At 45.0% G+C, this 18799-nt stretch overlaps 2 protein-coding genes across 4 annotated transcripts; one reads left to right on the top strand and one right to left on the bottom strand.

Annotated features, from left to right (window-relative positions):
- Positions 1 to 13823, bottom strand: LOC135399306 (uncharacterized). 3 transcript variants are annotated; one of them, XM_064631155.1, is made up of 9 exons: positions 13719 to 13823; positions 10630 to 10841; positions 9705 to 9898; positions 8359 to 8481; positions 8217 to 8297; positions 6719 to 6982; positions 5678 to 5843; positions 3938 to 4263; positions 1 to 2486 (listed from the first exon to the last, which is right to left on the bottom strand). In XM_064631155.1, exons 1-9 carry the CDS (start codon positions 13784 to 13786, stop codon positions 1659 to 1661), a joined length of 2262 nt encoding a protein of 753 aa, XP_064487225.1. In that variant the 5' UTR covers positions 13787 to 13823; the 3' UTR covers positions 1 to 1658. The 3 variants fall into 3 exon arrangements, with proteins under 3 accessions (XP_064487225.1, XP_064487226.1, XP_064487224.1); XM_064631156.1 differs by lacking the exon at positions 13719 to 13823 and adding an exon at positions 12675 to 12925 and having other exon boundaries at positions 1 to 2318; XM_064631154.1 differs by lacking the exon at positions 13719 to 13823 and adding an exon at positions 12675 to 12925.
- On the top strand, positions 13266 to 18178 carry LOC135399308 (protein phosphatase 1G-like). The gene is made up of 4 exons (XM_064631157.1): positions 13266 to 13514; positions 14005 to 14077; positions 14708 to 15118; positions 17604 to 18178. The coding sequence occupies exons 1-4, from the start codon at positions 13404 to 13406 to the stop codon at positions 18161 to 18163; spliced, it is 1155 nt and encodes a 384-aa protein (XP_064487227.1). The 5' UTR covers positions 13266 to 13403; the 3' UTR covers positions 18164 to 18178.
- Positions 18179 to 18799: the final 621 nt, after the last annotated feature.

The raw sequence follows: 18799 nt of genomic DNA on the forward strand, positions 1-18799 counted from the left end.
TTGCATACATCAAAACGTATATTTATTTGTGTAACCACTCTAACGTGTACATAATATTCTGCATATGGCCACATTGCTGATAAACTGCAGCCCACTATGAACAGCAGTTTGGCTTCCCGGGCCACTCCGCATATGCGGTCAATATCACTTCAATTCCATCAAATGTCACACTTCTAATTCAATTAATTTTCACACTTCTGGTGGATGAGAGTTGAAACGTTGCCGAAACAATGAGCCTCAATTGCATGTGTAGCAAGCTTAATCTATCAATCAATGTATAGCAACTTAATCAATGTACAGCACATCTGCAACATAAAATAGAAAAAAAAAAAAAAATTGTACTATGTACAGAACATTGTGTCCCTGAGAGTAACTTAGGGTGCTTCATGAATAGAGGAACTCACAAAAACGATGTATGCATGATGTATGACAAATGCACTACTCATGATGTAAACGCAGAAAAACAACGTAGGAAAATCAATGAAAGCGACACTTCATATGCTCAATAGCATAAATGGGAGTAGACTAAACAAGATAATAATTTCATATAGGGAAGTTCGAGCAGAGGAAAAAATCAGCAAACTTAAATCAGCACAAATATCGCAGAGACAGTTCAGTAGGGTAGGGTAGAACGTAGCAGGGAGTAGTGGGTATAGATCTGATTTGGCCCGATCTCTAGCCGACCAATGCCAACCTGAGGCTTGCATTACATTACACAAGGGCCACACATTCACTTGCGGAGGGCCATCATATGCGACAACGTGGCTCCACATGACTATGCAGGAGGGGAGCCCTGTAATGCAATGATCATGAAGTCAACATTTCCTAGTACAGTGCTTGGTAGTGCAGTGAGAGTGACAGCCGTCTGTGCTCTCGTTTTTCATTATCTCGGATTGTTTTGATTGTTAGACTTATCTACAAGCTGATTCTACACTTTGATATTATTTCTTATTTCTCATATAATATTTAGCTAAAATTCCTGTAAGCCACATCTGAAAACATGGCCTTCTGAAAATTCTGATTTGTTTCCCAAGGCAGTGTCTCCGGCATGTCTGTATTGATGGACCGATACTTGTTGCACGCACACATATCACTGTGTCACTGCTAGATTGATAACTACTTGTGCAACAGCAATGTGGTGCAATAATGGCAGCATGCACAGGCACACCAACTGTGGCTGCGAGAAAACAAAGTGGCTCACAACAATGGCCTGACACAGTCCGTGTCCGTAAGACAACTGCCGATTTTGATATTTAAAATTTTCCAACATTCACACGACCCTACTCCATAACTCCTGTTGTTGGAGCATGACACAAGTATAACAATCACCAAGCGTGTATTGCATGTGGACGTTTGTCTACACTTTTATGTGATGCTTGTTCAACGCATGGCTCAACTGTCACCTCAGGATTTATACGGACTTTATACACGGTGAGAGAGTGACGGAAATAGTAGAAACAGTGGAACCAGTACAAACCTTCTCAACCATTCCTCCATTCATTATTTGTCACACAATGAGTCTTATGGAAATATACAATGGTAACAGCAATTACGCAACTTGCATTGTCCCTATTCCAGAACAACTTTTTCTCGCATCGTTCTCCTCAGAGAGGGATGAACGAAAGATTGGAAAACAGAGCGAAGAACTGTGACAAGACTTATAAGGACAAGATCTTCTTCGGCACCCTTACTCTTTTCGTCAAGCCTCTTACCGCTGTCACTTCACTGGTAGCCGCAGGTGTCTGGGCAGCCGCCACAGTTGCAGGCGCGGCGGGCATTTCAACGGGCTCCGCGGACACCAACACCACATGTGCCATATCGTCCAATGTCACCTGCATGACAGAGTCACCCGACTGCACAACCTGCCCCTCGATTTCTACAAAGTTGACACTGTCACTTCTAGCAGCTGCCTCCAGCTCTGCCAACGTGACGGACGTTGAAGACAGAACGTCCAGAGCCGACATGTTGTCGTCCGACGATGACTGGATGATCTGGCTGACGGGAGTCTTTGCAGCTTTCGCTGTTTTCGCACGTTTTGATTTCATAGCAGACGGCGATCTGTTCGGCGTCTGCTTTGGCCCCTTCAGTCGTGGTGCCTTGACTTCTTCACCGCTGCTGGCCTTCGCCTTTTTATGCTTGGGTTCAGACTTGGGCGTTCTTGCAGGTCGTTTCACAGCCTTCTTTGTCTTTGCTGCCTTAGATGGTGGCAGGGGAGACAGGGAAGATGAGGTGTCGGAAAATGGATCGGCCGCAGCAGCCTTGCCTCCAAGGGCACAGGAGTAGGGCTTGGTGGAGCGCCGGATGATCCCATGTGCTCGCTGCAGGTGGAGGCGTAGGTTAGACCTAACATGGCACATGATGCCGCAGCGGTGGCACAAGCAGACACGTTCAGCGATACGGCGGAGCTCGTGTCGCCACAGCTGAAGGAGGAGACGGGTGCGAACTCCGCAACTAGTGCACGTATAAGGATACGTCTCTGAATGCACCTAAAACACAACATCAAGCCAATAAAAATATATACTTTAGCTGATGTAAACACAAGTACTAGCATGCTCCCTTTGCTGCATCAGCAATTATGTGAGGAAATACATTTGGAGCAGCATGCACAGAAATTTTGAAACTGAGAGCCCGAAGGACCTCCTGCATTTTTATAGATCCTGCAGCGACTGATATCAAAGCTCAGATTTTTTAAAGCAGACTGTCTTAGTAGCAGCCGTCGGCACCATCCGTTCTCCTCGCTTGATGTCACCGCACTTGTCACCACTCCTCATTCCTTCGTAAGAGCTCATGCTATTTGTTGCACGACATGTCGCAATCAAAAACGAAAAGCTTATGGAGGGGCATTTGACTGCTCAGTTAAAGGAACACATCATTTATTGAACAGTGTGTATTGAGCGAGTTCATCATGCCAACTTTCATGATGTTGCCCTGTTCGCAAAAGATTTGCCGACTCGTGATCGAACAAAGCAGGACGCTATCGTCTGCATCAATTGAGCAGAACGGTGTTCTCATTAAGTTGAGAATGCATTTGAGTGTGCTTGTACCTGCCTCAAAACCTGAGAACATTGCACAAGGTCGCACTAGAGTCACTGAATAGCTTTGCTCAGGGTAATGCATTCCTTTTCCCCGGCACTATGCCGACAGCCATCTGGCAACATTGAGAGCGCTGCTCTACCGTTGGGCAAAATCTGCAACTCGGCGGCATTTTGTTGACAAGCCAGTGGGATGTGGAACCGCATGCTCTTAAAAATGAACTTTACCGCATAGCCTACTCCCAGCCAACTATCATCCATAGTGACATCGTTCTCGCCTGATTTGTTCAAAACAGGAGGCGTACACCTTTGTGTACCAATAATGTACTGCATAAGCAGTTTTCAGCAAATCAGGGAAGAGACAGATGTTATTCAGGATGACGGTTGGCCAGAAGCGTGCTATGCGGTGAAGTTCCATTTTAAGAGTGCAGTTTCTTTCCACCCAGGCAAAACGACCGTATGCTGCAGCAAACATATTTCACGTCGCGTTGGCCGTAACAGCACATGTGATTTTGTTTAGAGGGCCTCGATCAATTGTCATCAAGGAAGACGCAAAAGTGTGGTCGAATAAAGAAGGAAGAACGAACACAGGATCCATCATTAACATAGCAGACGAACTTAACGGAGCCAATATGGCGTCCCCCCCCCCCTGGCGTAGAATTTGCAGTTGTACATCAGTTGCAGTACTCTGAAGCTATTCCGTGACTCTAGGTCACACCTAGGTTCGACCTCGGCAGCCAAAGCTTGAGACCAGCCTGAAATGGCTTTACGCAAACGGGCCCTGGCAGGCGTGCTTACTGTTGTTAGAGTGGGAGAGGGATGAGAACAGAGGGACCTTGTACCACCCTGACACGTGTTTACTGTGTGCTTTCGCCGCGGAAACACTTGCATGAAACAAAGCTTACCTGAAGGTGCAAGAACAAGCTCTCGGGCAAGCAGAACCGCTGAGGGCAGTAACGACAACAAAACGCACGCACGTCACGGTGCATCATCCGGTGGCGCAGGAACACCCGCCGGTTGCGTGTCATGTAGCCACACCTGTGACACACCGAGGGGGTATCTTTGTCTACTGGGTTCCAGTCATCATCTTCTTCTTCTTCCTCCTCCTCTTCTTTCACACGAGGAGGAGAGGACACCTTGCGAATTCGGCTGATGACTGGACGGTGCACACGACCCATGCGTGGGACACGCGTGGAGCCAGAGTTAGGGTGAGGCTCTGTGTCCGTCATGTCTGCAAATAACGCAAAGTGCGTTCAAATAGACAAATTATGGCACGCGTCGACGCTTACAGTTATGCTGTGTTTAACTGTTCACGTACTCAAATGCAAGCAATCACCAAGGCCCCTGGTTTTCTGCTGCGGCAAATTCAAAATTCCGCAGCACTGACTTGTAGATTCTTCCGCGGCAACAGGAAACACTTAGTTTTCTCGTTTAATGTAGGAACAAAAATTTTTTTTATAAAACTCTTGTGGCTCAGCATTACATGATATTTTGTGTTCTCCTCTGACAGAGAATGTCGTCTGCCACCTACAATCATTTTATACCTGCTGAAAGATCTTGAAAGATCTACAGAGTTTACAGGAATTGACAAATACTTGATCGCAACAGACGCTAAATTTGGAGCAAGCACCCTCATTCCATTCCAAAACCCAATTATGTCAAAGGGTCACATGTACCTTGGAGCAGTTGGGAGCCTGTGCAGCACACGCTTTTATCTGACGCTCCTTTGTGTAAGCATGCAGTACTGCTCTTGAGACGCTGCACATCGTAGTAGCTGTCCGCATCGCTCCAATCGCGTCCTTCGACCCAATCAGGTTTCCGCGAAATTCAATGCAAAACCCAGAATTCCACTAAATTTTGAGCAAAATAAGGGATTCCGCGAAATTCCATGCCAAACGAAGGATTCAGCAATAAATTTTGGATCCCGCAGCATCGCGGAAAACCCGGGGCCTTAACAATCACATGTTCAGAAAAGGATGGAGCTGTGCAAACATTCGAGACTTTGAATACAGATGAAATAGGTATAGTGCTACTCAAACAGTATTCGCAGGTGATTTTGAGTATTCACAGTTTTCAAATATTTTTCAGATACAGTCAAAAGTCGATATAACAAAACGCTATAACACTATTCAACGAAATTGGTGGCACAGTGAAATTATAATTCCCTGCCACAGTTGGCTGCCATATTTCGTCAGGCTCGGTACAGCGATTCCGAAATATTCCGTAGAATAAAATAGATGGTGTTCCCTGTGAGTTTTGTTATATCGAGGTTTGGGGTTACTTTATGGCTGTGTACTGTGTGACGGTATTAGCATATACAAGGACACACTCAAGCCTATTGATTTCTTTGTACCTTGGCTTCTCAATGAAACTCAAGACTTTGAAATGGACTTTAAAATTACATTAGACCTGGAAAAGGCTGAAGAACAATGTGGCCTTAAACAAAAATTAACTGCAAGACCCGTGCAAGACACCAGCCCCAGAAGAGCACTATAACATAGTGTTCTAGTATAGTACGTTATAATTACAATTCACAGTGTTATCGTTCTGGGTTGATCAAGCTGAACAGAGAACCTACCTAGAAGTACCATAATGAAGTATCATATATTCACATCTACAACCTACAACAGAACTTGTAGTAGTACCTTTGTTCCATTTAACTTTGCGGATCTTGACATTTTTCTGGTCCGCCGCAGCTGGATGGCTCCAACCATAGGACACTTTTCCCAGAGCAGCTCTGAATCTCTGCTTGGCCTCCATCCAGTAATGAGGTGATTGTGCCACTGGACGCTTCTTTAGTCTGTCCCATTCCTAACCGGAAGAAAAGATAACTCAATTACGATACACCTCTAGCTATCAGGCATCTCAGGCGCTTTACAAAACGCGATCCGGGAGCGTTGCTATCTCTAGCAATCGCATCATTCTTAAGATTTTGTAAATTTGATAGTTTTCTTGTATTTTTTAACCACACAGTCAAATTCTAGCGCAACAAAATTTGCTGACAGCAAAGCTCCGCTGCATGTCAGTGGCATTTCCCTGAAGCTGAAGATACAGACAGCACGTGTAGGGTTCTTTACTTTCGGGTTAAACCCGATTTTTCACGACAGCTACCCCCCCCCGAAAAAGTTTCCAATAATTCGAGTAAAACCCAACATCTACCCGAAATCCTTGCGGTCCTTCAACATGTCGTCCTAGGTAAACCGTCAGAACAGTGAATCGTAATATCAGCAAAGGGGGCTATATTTGGGACAACCTATTTGTCCTTTTTTTATAATCCCCTCCTGCTTTTGAGGACAAGCTTTTGTGGAACTCGGGCAAGTGTTTGAATACCGCAGTCATTCACTGCCCCAGTTCCGAGCGGAAATAGTATAAAGATTCTTGAATCCCGTCCCAGTGTCACAGCAGTGGCTTGTTTCGTATGCCTTTCGTTTCACCTGAAAATTCCCCAATGACATATCAAACAGAGATCGTAGCACCCGATTTCTCCCCGAATTATCGTGTGTAAATAGCACCCGATCCCCCCCCCGCCCCGAATTTGAAAAACCATAAAACACGAAAGCCAAGATCCCTAAGCATATGGCACTTGTCAACCAACCTCAGCCACCTTGTCATCATCACCCTCAAGGAAGTGCTGTTCAAGGCAAATGTACACCTTGTTTGTAAAACTACGAGGCAGCTGCATTTACCAGGAAGACGATGCAGTCGTCGTTTTTCCACTCTGCTCCGTTCTTATGGTACCAGCCAATCTGGAAGATTCCATTGGCACGGTCAATCCACTTGAGCCTATCTCCAAATGTGCCCCTGTCCAGGTGTGGAAGTAGGAAGTCCTGCATGAGCCTGGGACCTTTCTTGGAACGCGGGCGCTTGGCCAGTGACGAAGGAGCCTCTGAAGGGGAAGAAGGTCTTTCCACTAGTTGGGGTGGGATGCCCAGTGCAGTGAGAGCTTCCACCTGGGCGGACACACACAAAAGCAGTTCAGTAGAACCACTGGTAAGTGCAAAAGCGCTGAAAGTCACAAGACGTCTAAAAACGATGCGACATGAAAGGAAAATTAAAAAATGGCCAAATTTCGTAAAAGGCTAAAAAATATGTATCTTCGCGTAGCCCTCCCTAATGGAAGCCTTCTGCGAGGCAGCAGGTCAGATAGACGCTGGTTAGGGATCCTGAATACTAGCTCCCTCTGTGTAGTGCGGAGTCACCCTCTGCAGAAGCTATCGGTCGCCATGCCTGGATACCGCGTTCCCTTTTCGCCAAATTCTTCAAATCTCCCGTGTTATTCTTTCTTCATTGATCTTCATGTTATTCTCAAATGTAGTATATAGCAAACCTCCTGTGCTACTCTTTATTTATTTAGCTATTTATTCTTAAGTGTAGTGTATGGCAAAGTGTTAGATAAAAAGCTTCGTGTGAGCAGAGCGCGGGCTGTGCCTTGGGAGCAAAACGGTGGGCATTCTCGCAGACGATGAGGTTGTCTTCACTTTACACAGAGGGAGTAGTGTTCAGGCAAACTCAGAGCTCTTTATAAAGAGAGTTTTGCCATTAGGAAGAACCAAACTTAAAGCACGTCATGCGACGTCACGGCTGAACAACCTCCGTGCTCTATTGTTCTCTCATTGTGATCCGGTTGCTCACGCCATGTTGACACAGAGAGTTGTTTACGATGCAAGAACGGAAGACACGTGTGCAATTCGTCCTTCGGGAGAACTTCATCCTTGAATTCACACAACAGCCTCCTCCAATGAGATGGCTAAAGATAAGTGATTGACCAAACTTTCTATACAAATGGCTTTGGGCACCATAATGTCTGCCTGTGGCCAATCCTGATGGTGTCATGTTGGTTCAGTCAACCAACCTATGCTTTTAACAACTTTTAAATATTGCTACTTTGTTTATTTAATTTTTTTAATTTTAGAAACTGAATAACAACTATGAAGCATACTTCTTGAAAAATGTAGCATTTTCCAAAAATTTTCTGACGTCTCCCTAACTCCCCTGGCCACCACTTTTGATCATCCAACTCCACATAATTATTTCAAGAATGGCAGCATATACGGTCGAACATGCCGCCAAAAGCTGCGGAACATATCGAGGTTCACGTTCCACCGAATTTCTAATTTTCTGCTGCAGAAATAGATGCATTAGCCCAGACAGAGAAGTTACAGAAGCAAACCAGCATGCACTCACAGCAGGCATCAGTTCAGAAGTCAGCCCAGGATGGCTCTGCATGTCAGTCACATCCGTTGATGACTGCCTTTCCAGCTCAATCTGTTGAAAACTTTGGTGCAGTAAGAAACAGTCTGTGGTGAATATGTGTCAGCATCATTACCTGAATTACTTTGATGGTTTCTGCCATGGCAAGAGAGTTAACAGCATAGCAGTGGTCCTCGATGAACACTGGAAGTCGCGGGCCTTCGTCCACCCCTTCACTGTCTTCGTCTGATTTTGGAGCCTGCATTGCACAACCCACAAACAGGTAGTGGTGTGATTAGCTCAAAATCTCCAACAAGTAAAAGCTACCCTAGAGCTAGAAAGCGTCTAAGTTAAAAACAACCCAACAGCTGGGAGTGCACATTTGGTTGAAGGTACTGTGGACATGACACTGGCTATACAACAATGAAAAACACATTAAGGGCATTTGACTTTTCGGAGCCCATAAGACATTTGCCCGTCCCCTATTTATTGAACAGGTAGGCGTAACAATCCCGATGTGGGCCTGGGTGTTTGTTAATGTTTCATTTGATATGCAAGATGCTTCCATACTTCCCAACGACCCTGATGTGCCAGAGTACTCAGAGGAATTGACTTGAAAGTGAAAGGTTGGGCGGACACAGAGGATGTTGCTGCACTTGGCTGATGACGTATAGTTTCTACATGAAAGCTTGTCTACTAAATATTAATTCCATGATGTTGCATTCGTAATCCGTACATCGCTATCCATCAAAAGCTAGACAGCTAACCTCTTTTCATCTGTGAACTTCGCAACGCGCTCATGATCTCAGTTGTCTCGCGACGTAAACTCCGAATTATAATGTGAACTTCGCTTTATCAGAAAGTTACTGTCAAATATTTACTTGATCATATCATTTCCTAATGGAAAATTCATTGAAATAGCTCTAAATAATTCCATGATAGGCAAGCCTGAGCGATGGGCAAGACACGTAAACAAACACAAACACGAAGGCTCAAATGGAATTTATCCACCAATTTATCAGGCTTTTTGGAATTTATCCACCAGCCAGCCTGCATTTACGCCATTCTGTCAAAGCTCTAAATAAACACTTAAAAGTACTCGTCCTCGAAAATCTTGTATCTGCAGCAAAAATACAACCCGCAAAGCCCAAACCGCTACACATCACGTAGGACAAGCATGCCCGGTCTCCCCTTACCAATTTCTGTCCACAATCCAAGATGAGACAATTGGTGTTGCCAATGGCTGTGTCACAAATTACGAATGTGTCACATGTATCTGGCACAACGACAACATTATAACATAACTCTTTAAAAATTGCACAAAACAAACTCGTAGAATTACATCTATCATTACAAAACTGGAAACGCATAAAAGTTATATCATATTACTATACAAAATGCTATACAAAATGCTGGAAAAGGGCAATTTATGACAAAATCTTAAAACTTTGCAAGTCTGAGATAGGGTAACAAACTACTTACAGGATCCTGCTGGATTTGTAGAGGTGCACTCTCTGCTTCTGGGGCAGTCTCAACTTGAGCAGGCCTTACGTTACGCTCCACTCCTGCACCCGAGCTTTTAATGCACGACACAGTAGCATGCACAGGGGGTTCATTACGGGGCAGAGCAATAGGCTTCCTCCTTGTTGCAAATCCAAACAGTTTGCGGTACTTCTCTGTGAAGGATATAAAATTATTACAACAGAAGCAATATCTTCACCTTGCATGGGATCTGACATGCTTTATCTGGCAGATATGGCTTGCCTCATTTATCTCGCAATAAAATGCAACATGAAGACTATGTCATGTATTCATTTACATGCGTCAACATAATTTGTGTTTCAACAAGTTTGCAACAAGTACAGTAGAAATATGGCAGTCGTCGAAAAAGCCAGCTTAGTCTTGTTATCTATGTACTTGCATTGTAACACGAACTGGAACAAACAGCACGTTTTTTAGTGATTGCCACTTCTCTCAATTTTTTCTTGACCGTAGGACTTCGGTACTCACTGCGAGACGACTCATTATTTCGTTTCCCACATTACCACCAGCATTGGGGTAGAGTATCGCCCCTTGCAATAAAACTTCCCAATCATCATCATAAAATAAAGTTGTTAATATTTTCTATTCACTTTCTCCTATTTTTCTTTCAGTATTTCCCTCACCCAATCGACTGCACCTCTTCCTCTCCCTTTTGGTCTCACTCACTCAGATGGTATTTTTCGTGGCGAAAGGTGGCAGCCCCAATTTTAACACTGTTGTTCACAATTCCCGGGCAAAACATGCAACGGAGCTACAGCACTTTTGTAAGCTGATGCACACGTGAATAATAGTAATGCCCCAACGGGGCGCCTTGAGGTACTACCATAAATAAATAAATAAAATAAAGGAAGACGTCGTGAATTACGTTTCGCTTTGACGATGCCAGTAGAGGAGCTGGGTACTTTGTATCGCTTGAACACAGTGGGCACTGCGTTCCAGATAAGACGGTTACAGTGGGTTGTGCTGAAATCTTCTTTCTTGAAGTGCGCAGAGCATATGCGATAGTTCGCAAACAACTTCTCCGCTGACTTAGTTTGCAGGTCCTTTCTGCCACAGTTGGCAACCCATTTGCGACACCTACATGACATGAGAAGACTTAGTTGCATCGTTGACATCTTAGTACTGCTGAACCCATATGTCTGCTTGTCAAAAAAATTAAAATACGGAAGGCAATTCGGGCTTCTTGGTACTTTGAGTAGGGCATCATATAAGAGCTCCGAAGACACAGACGAAAAGAAAACGACACACACACACACACACATGGACTCCCATTATCGGGACACAAAACACTGCCTATATGTTGTAAGTCCCAAACGTCGCCACACCAGCATTGGACAGCTGCTGGTGCAGCAGGCACAGGCACACACCACAGGCACAGGCAGACAGCTGCAGCAGGAATGCTGGTGTGGCGACGTTTGGGACTTATAAACATATGTTCAACGTGCAGCCAAAGAGCGTATGCTATTTTTCTTCATTTACTGGCTATATGTTGTTTGCACACACGCACACTTTGCCGTGGATACCGTCTTTCCTCCGGAGTCAAAGGTTAATACAATGCAGACACCCCTCATAGCAGATTTCTGAATTAGATATGCCTCTAGTATCTCTCTCTCATGCCTCGAAGCACCCGTTGCTACAACCTGGATGTTTAAGAACACCCTGGACTGCAGTTTAAGGACACCAAGACTGGGTACTTCCAGTATCTAATTCACTAGTCCGCCACAGTGTGTGCAAAAGATTTATAAGCAGTGTCGTGTGTGTCAATAAAAACTATTGGTAGTCACGGCCGGCAAGAGAAATTACGGGCCCTGAGGATGGGTCATGCCCGGCCCCCTCCTTATTTCTCGATAACACAGTCCAAGTATTTCTTCTTTATATGATTAGCACAGGCCTTGGCCACCGCGGGCCTCTGAAGTGGCCTGGACCCCATCCCCGGCTGCCCCACCCTCTCGCTGGCCCTGTTGCTAGTCAAAGCGTTTTCTATTCGTCTGTGTTTTCGAAGCACCCAAGCTAGTTTATCGGACTTGTAGGGACATATTCCTCGAGCATGAAGAGAAGAAGGACTGTATATTTTGTGTTGTCTCCGTCTTCCTCCTCATATCTCAAGAATGTGTGATGTGTTGCCTAAAAGTTGATGTGCTTGTGTCTGGTCACCGCATGGAAGAAATGCAAACATGACATATGTACCAAACCTCTCAATAAATTTGTTCGTACAGCTTGCTTCACGTGGGAATATACTAGGAAGTGAAGGTATTTTAAGTTATAAAAAGGTGGTGGAAGTAAAGGGCTAGTAGCAAGTCTTAGAACGCATAGTAGTTGCTTGGCTTGAGTTCACAGGCTATACTATTGCAGGCCTCCTACAGCCACACCAAAACGACGAAATAAAAGTGTACCGGAAACAGAAGTTGTTGAGGGAAGGCTCTATTCCCCTTTACTTCTCTAGCAATCGAACTTAGGAAACGCTAACTAGTCTAATTAGATTATACCATCCCGCTCTTCAAAGATAAACGCGCTCGCAAACAAACGGCGCAACGAGTCCGAAAGTGAAACCGCGACTGACTACTTAGCTGCCTGAAATTCCGACTAAGCATGAGAAAGTACAAAGCAAAAGCGTCTAATTCCGCGCAGAACACACACAGTAATACCTACACAACAGATACAAAAACGAACGGCGGACTACGTGTAAACCCTGTACTACGTCTGTCGAAAATGAAACCGTAAACGGCGTAGCCTTGAAAAGGCGCGACGTTAGGCCTAATGACACAAAACCAGAACCCAACGGTCCCGCGCAATGATTACAACAACCACTTCGGCTGAATGCACTACAGCAATACGTGTTTCATAAACTTCCAGAAACGCTAGTGCGCTTAACGGAATGTGTGATATACAAAAAACAGAATAACAATGTACCTTTCTGCATCTTTAGGAAATCTGAAGAAGGACACGCCGTTGGTATTGTACGCATTATTTGAGCAAGTTGGAACACAGCAGCGGGTAAAAGATCTTTGGGCACCTTTCTGCGTCACTGGTTTCGCCATCATGAGAAACTGGATCGTGTCATAGCATTAAGAGATCACTATTACTTAAAAAACTGACTTTACATTGAAAAGCGAAACGAAATTCACAATGACGACATGGCTAGGCACTAGGAGCGCTCAAGTCAAATGATGATGGTTGCAACGTTGCCACTAACCTATTTTCAAAAAGCGTGCGTGCGAGAACTTCTTACTTTATAAGTTCACAAAGATTTTTTGCAAAGTTCTTTGTGCTCTTGAAGTTGTAATGTAGACGTGTAGAATTAAAGCAAAGTAACTAAAATAACGACAAAAGTTGTTCCTGAACACGCAAAGTGCTGTTCCTCTGCGTATACTGGGCTTGCAATTGCGCTTATAGTAGTGAGTCTGATTTAAGTCGTTTGTTTTTCTCACCTGATCCAGCTGATTGTGTTTTTAATTTTATCAATTCAGAAAACGAAATAACGTCTAGCGCCAGTTTTTGCCCTGGTGCACAAGGTGCGCAGTGCACGTGTAATGGCCGCGTCTGCTTCTTTGCAGCAATATTGGCAATATTAGTTAGCTCTCCTCTATGCTATTGCCAGTGTCTTAAGGCTCGTCAGAAACACTGTAGTATCTGCACATCATGGGAGCATATCTTTCTGAACCCGTTACGGAAAAAATATCATCCGATGAGTCCGGAAAACACATTTCTTACGGCGCTGCCTCAATGCAAGGCTGGCGCATCAATCAGGAGGTATGTCATTGAAACGTGCACATTGCATATTTTATTCGTTGTACTGGTTACCTCACCTCGTACTTGCATTCAGAGGCGTGGTCTCTCGTAAGTATGGTTTGTGTGCCCCTGACAGTTGAATAGTTCGCGAATTTCAATTAAGTTTCGGCATACGCCGGTCCCGGCATGCCGTCCCGCGTATTCAAACACCCGATGGTTACTTACCACACGTTTTGTTGCAGATGACCACTTTTGAGTTCTGCGCGACGCGCAGCATTGGAACGTGTTCGCATTGCGTTACCAGAAAGCGGAACGCTGTCAGTGTTAGCAAACGCCAAGTTGCTCATTCGCTGCGTTCCTCTATTGTTTGTTGATGGGGCGGCATGATCTTTGTAATTTTGTGCGAGTTGACTGTTATTGTGTTCGTTCGAACGAGTCGTGCGTTTAATCATCTGCATATATTAATACGAAACAAGGTTGATGATTAAGATTCCCCTGTTTCTTCCTTTAGGATGCTCACAATTGTGTCATCGACTATGATGATGGGGACACATCGTTCTTTGCTGTGTATGATGGCCATGGAGGTGAGAGGCCATGCCATGGCACACTATACCTCTTTGCTTCAGCAACCAGTATAGTATGATTAATAGGTGACATATCTTCATTACATTAATGCCAAACACGGAAAAAGAATGCCATAGTCGTGTTATGATTGCGGGACAAGGTTTGTGGGCGGTGCTAGCCAGCGGGTGCAGCAGAAGTGCACGGTTCAGCAGCACAGCACCAGGTGGAAGACTACAACTCTGCTTACCACAAGATAGCTCTGCATTTATAAGAAGTTGTTTCATTGCAGCCTTACCCTTTGAGTGTTACATATTTTTTGAATTTATGCCATTGGTACATAAACAAAAAAATTTCATTGTATGAAGCTTCAAGCATATACAAGTACTCTGGTGAATGATTCATGTTGTGTTTTAATTGTGATAGCTGCTTTGAATTGGCGTGCACGTGAAAGAACCCTCATGATATCCTGGATGTATAAGAATAAATTTCTGTATTATCTATCTAATCAGAATAGGATTTAAGACAGACAGTACCTATTGCAACATGTAGGTTCAGAGAAACAGCCTGATGTTGCATGTGGCCAATACTGTTGAGTTGCGTAGAAAAGATGGGTGTCACAATCTGATGCCATTTTCTGCATCTTGTACCAGGAGCTGAGGTGGCCAAGTACTGTGCCATGCAGCTCCCAGAGTTCATCAAGTCCCTTCCCAGCTACAAGGAAGGAAACCTGGAGACGGCGCTCTCGGAAGGGTTCCTCAAGTTTGATGCCAGCCTCGTAACTCCGGAGGTCCTCATCAAGCTGAAGACGCTTACGGAGACCAACTCTGACGGAGATCTCTCTGGAGCCGACTCTACGGAAGAAGATGAGGCGGGAATGCTGGAGGCAGAGGCAGACATGCCCATTGAGCAGGTGCTGGCGCGCTATGGTGCAAAGGTGGGAATGAAACGTGGTGCTGGAAAGGGGGATGAGGAGGACGATAGTGGTGGAAAGGAGGAAGAAAAAGAAATGAAGTTGGTGAATGGTGACAGCTCCGCACCAGAGGAGAAGGAGCAGGATAAAGGTGAGTGTCACGATTTCGGGTGTTGTGCACCACGTGTGTCGTCACATTGTCCTAAAGGAGCAGTGAAATGTCCCATTCACATTTTACTACTTTATTTATTCCGCATTTTGTAACTTTAGTACTAAAGTATATGGTTGCAGCCAACTTTTTTGGCCAGAATTTTTCAGTGCTCAGAGTTTTTAGTCAGTGCCAACAATCCACCTTGTTTCTAAAGTCGTCATTAAGAACACTGAAAGTGATTTGTCAAAACAAGAACCTCTCCAGAAAACTTAACTGCATGAACATGGGACAACATGTTGCGGTGAATTTCTTGAGAATTTCGCATTTTTGTTTACGAAATACGCGCCAATAAACACGCACCGAATTTCCGTAAAATTGAATCTCAAAACCAGAAAAGGTCATTATCGCTGCTGCAATGGAAGACTTGTGTCTCTGGTTTTGTTGTTGGTCCAGCGAATCTCGTGGTGATTAAATAAAATGAAATAAAATTGAAAAATAGCACAACTAGTAAAAGTAAACTGAAATGTGCCTATAGACAAGCTCAGCAGTTCACCTTCTGGTCTCACCCTGGCCAAAAACTCTCTAAATATCACTATAGATACGAATGAATATATACCATGTTCGGCGTTGGCCGACAATCTACTTGGCTAGATTTTTTTTTTTTTTGTCCAGGAGGTGCTCAGGTGTTAAATAAAAAAACTTTAAAGATCAGCGCTGCTTCCGCAGCTGCGGAGGCTCCAGTGTCACTGCCTAACCAGTGTCCAGAGTCACTGCCTAACAGAGGAGTGAGAGGGCGTCGCTCAGAGGAGAAAGGCGTACGCCCCCACCACCACGGCATCCCTTTTCTCGAGGTTGTGCTCTGATCGATGGTGTAGGGAATGATGTTTTCGCATTTTTCCAAAGAGGGAATTCCTGCATACTCAACATCCGACATCTGCTCTTGTCATGTTTTCTATCGAATAGCAGTCAAACTGTGCCACTATTTCACGTGGGATTTTCAATACCATGGTCAGTGGTCAACGAGGAATAAAACAACACCGTAGTTTCGAAATTGACTGGTGCGGATGCGACCGTCCCCTTAAAGGGAGGATGAGGAGATACCAGAAACCTCTGCAATCATATGTGATGCACTCCTAGCCGCTAATTCATTCTCCATGTGCAGAATCCACCCAACATTAGTTAAAATAACGGAGATATTAATTTACAAACTTGGGGGCAATTAATGTAATTAATGCAGTGATAATGTGTTAGCATTAGGCATCTCTTATTACTATTACCATTCACTTTCTAATTAACTAATTACTACTACTATTATATATTACTTCAGTTTTTAGTAATTAATTTAATTTTAGTTTAGTAATTAACTTTAGTTTACTTTTAATTCTTTTAACTTGGCTTAATTAACCTCGTCATTAATACTATCCTTGCGTTTGGTGACCAAGAGCGAGGGAGGCTCCGCCCCCTGGATGCGGGCCAATAGGAGGACGTGGAGTGTAGGCACCTCCCAAGCCTCTGCTCTCGCCAAAAAGATGGCGCAGCGTTACCGTTGTTTCACGTGTCGCAAAGCTTCTGCCATTGCGCACCAATCTAACCAACGGATTCGCCGTCTGTCAACACGGGAACGAGGCCAAGCGGGAGTCGCGCGTATACCGGTTAACGGACGGCAAAGCCAGGGGTTACATTGGTGAGCCATGGCAGAAGCCTTGCGGCAGGCATAACAGCAGCAGCTCCTGGTTAAGCTACTGAGAAGCTGGCTGTGACTAGAGTTGCTAAATAAGCTTCGCCTCAGAGTATCGACACTGAGGTCGAAGGGAGAGCAGGAGCGACATCTTGTTTCCAGACCACACCGGTATCATCCCCGGTTGAAGATAAAAGATGGCTAACATAATGCTAGCTGCGGGATACAGAAGTGTGTACGATTGTTGCGCGATAATCTGTGTATTGTCCACCTGAGCGTCCTGAGGATATCGAGGTGAGCTCAGGGCCATCAACCTTAATGAGCTGCTTGCGAGAGAAACTAACATTTCACCCACACGCAACAGATGGCGTCGCGCGCTGAAGTGCGCATGGCTACCGTTGCACGGAAACGAGATGGTGCACGCTCGCTCTTGGAACTCGGTGTCGATACTCTGAAGCGAAGCTTATTTAGCGACTCTAGCTGTGATGTCAAAAGCAGGCGATCTTGACCACTGGCAGACTAGCCTGGTGCAATATTGAAGTGAGCAAAAGGATGTAAACAACGTCAGTCCGCTTGCAGGGGGGTGTCGGGTGACCGCTCGATGCTTTTTCTTGCGCGTGAACTCGCACACGTTGAATGCAGTATAGCAAAAATAGGATATGTTTCAGATAATAGGCCTCCTTGTGAGCCGTTCTCCACCGAGAACTCAGATTTTTTGGAAACTTCTTCATGGAGCCTCTAACTATCCTGCTCATTCGCAATATGCCTAGATAGTGATGTAATATTGTCCCTTTTTGTCCAATACAGCAACATCACCTCAGGCGCAGAGCTCCTCGACTCGGGAGTCCGCATCGAAAGCAGAACCTGGCAGTCCGTCCGCTGCGTCGTCAGCTGAGCCATCCGAGCAATCTGCATCCTGTACAGACCAACCCCCATCTGGCGCATCCGAGAGCAAGGATGATGGAGGTGAGGGGTCATCGGGAGCAAGTGGAGAGAAGAGTAGACTTCGACGTGCCAAGCCGTACACGGCTCTCATCATGGACGAGGAGATCTCTGACAGTTCCGAGGACAGCTCAGAATCGTCCCAAGATGAAGACGAAGATTGTGCGGAAGAGGAGGCAGAAGAGGATGAGAATGATGACGACGAGGAAGGGCAAGTGCCACTTTTATGTGAAGCTAAGAAATTTAACCCTTTGCAACTCAGGTGTGTTATAGGGGCACTAAAATGCAAAAACAAGTTCACTTCAAATTACGTTACACGCTACGTTAATTTCGTACTTGTTATCAGAATTCAGAACTTTGATTCCGTTACGGAGCTACAATCGAAATTATACCGGACTCTTCCTTGCTTCGGCGCTAAGCAGTGAATGTCCTTTCAGCTCGTGCATCGGTGTTTTTAGCCTATGCTGCGCGTGCCATGAAGCAGTCCCTGTGGAAAACATAGTGCGCGTGGCAAAGCGGATTGGCGTCGCTGTCCGAAGGATGTGAAGATAAATGTTGTTAGTGGAACATTCGCGAGAACTGTCGTGGGCTACAATTCAGAGAATCGGGCTTCACAAATGCAGTAGTGCGCATCATGCCGCACATATACGGAACACTACGATCGGGCCCGTTCCAAATCTACACGGCCACGATAGCTATGCGCGCGTTTCTCCTGCTGTCTCATTGGATGCCGCCAATCTTTGCCTCCTGGGGATCCCATTCGGTGCCGCCAAAGACGGCTCTGCGTTCATTGCGTTTTCCTTCTAAACGATAACGCTGTGTGAATTATTTTTTCTTTCATTATACTAATTGAAACAGGGACTTGCATTTGAGAGCAAGTTGTTTTTGCATTTTAGTGCCCCTTTAAGTGTAAGTAGGTGTTTCTGGATTCAGGTGCAGCGTTATGGGGTGTTTTCTGCCTCGATGGCTCGCGTGGCAGCCTTCTTTCGATTTTAAGTGTAGACATAGATTATTGGGCGAATAGCTATATTAAAACTGAAGAGAATGGATACATAGCCAAA

The sequence above is a fragment of the Ornithodoros turicata genome, chromosome 6, assembly GCF_037126465.1.
Source record: "Ornithodoros turicata isolate Travis chromosome 6, ASM3712646v1, whole genome shotgun sequence".
NCBI classification, from domain to species: Eukaryota; Metazoa; Arthropoda; class Arachnida; order Ixodida; family Argasidae; genus Ornithodoros; species Ornithodoros turicata.

Excerpts from the sequence above, each read along its gene's own strand:
- LOC135399308 (XM_064631157.1), top strand. The coding sequence starts at position 13,404 with ATGGGAGCATATCTTTCTGAACCCGTTACGGAAAAAATATCATCCGAT. Across the intron at positions 13,515-14,004 it reads GCTGGCGCATCAATCAGGAG|GATGCTCACAATTGTGTCAT; the intron begins GTATGTCATTGA and ends TTCTTCCTTTAG. Across the intron at positions 14,078-14,707 it reads TGTGTATGATGGCCATGGAG|GAGCTGAGGTGGCCAAGTAC; the intron begins GTGAGAGGCCAT and ends ATCTTGTACCAG.
- LOC135399306 (XM_064631154.1), bottom strand. The coding sequence starts at position 12,805 with ATGATGGCGAAACCAGTGACGCAGAAAGGTGCCCAAAGATCTTTTACC. Across the intron at positions 8,298-8,358 it reads AAACCATCAAAGTAATTCAG|ATTGAGCTGGAAAGGCAGTC; the intron begins GTAATGATGCTG and ends AGTTTTCAACAG. Across the intron at positions 6,983-8,216 it reads CTTCTGAACTGATGCCTGCT|GTGGAAGCTCTCACTGCACT; the intron begins GTGAGTGCATGC and ends GTGTCCGCCCAG.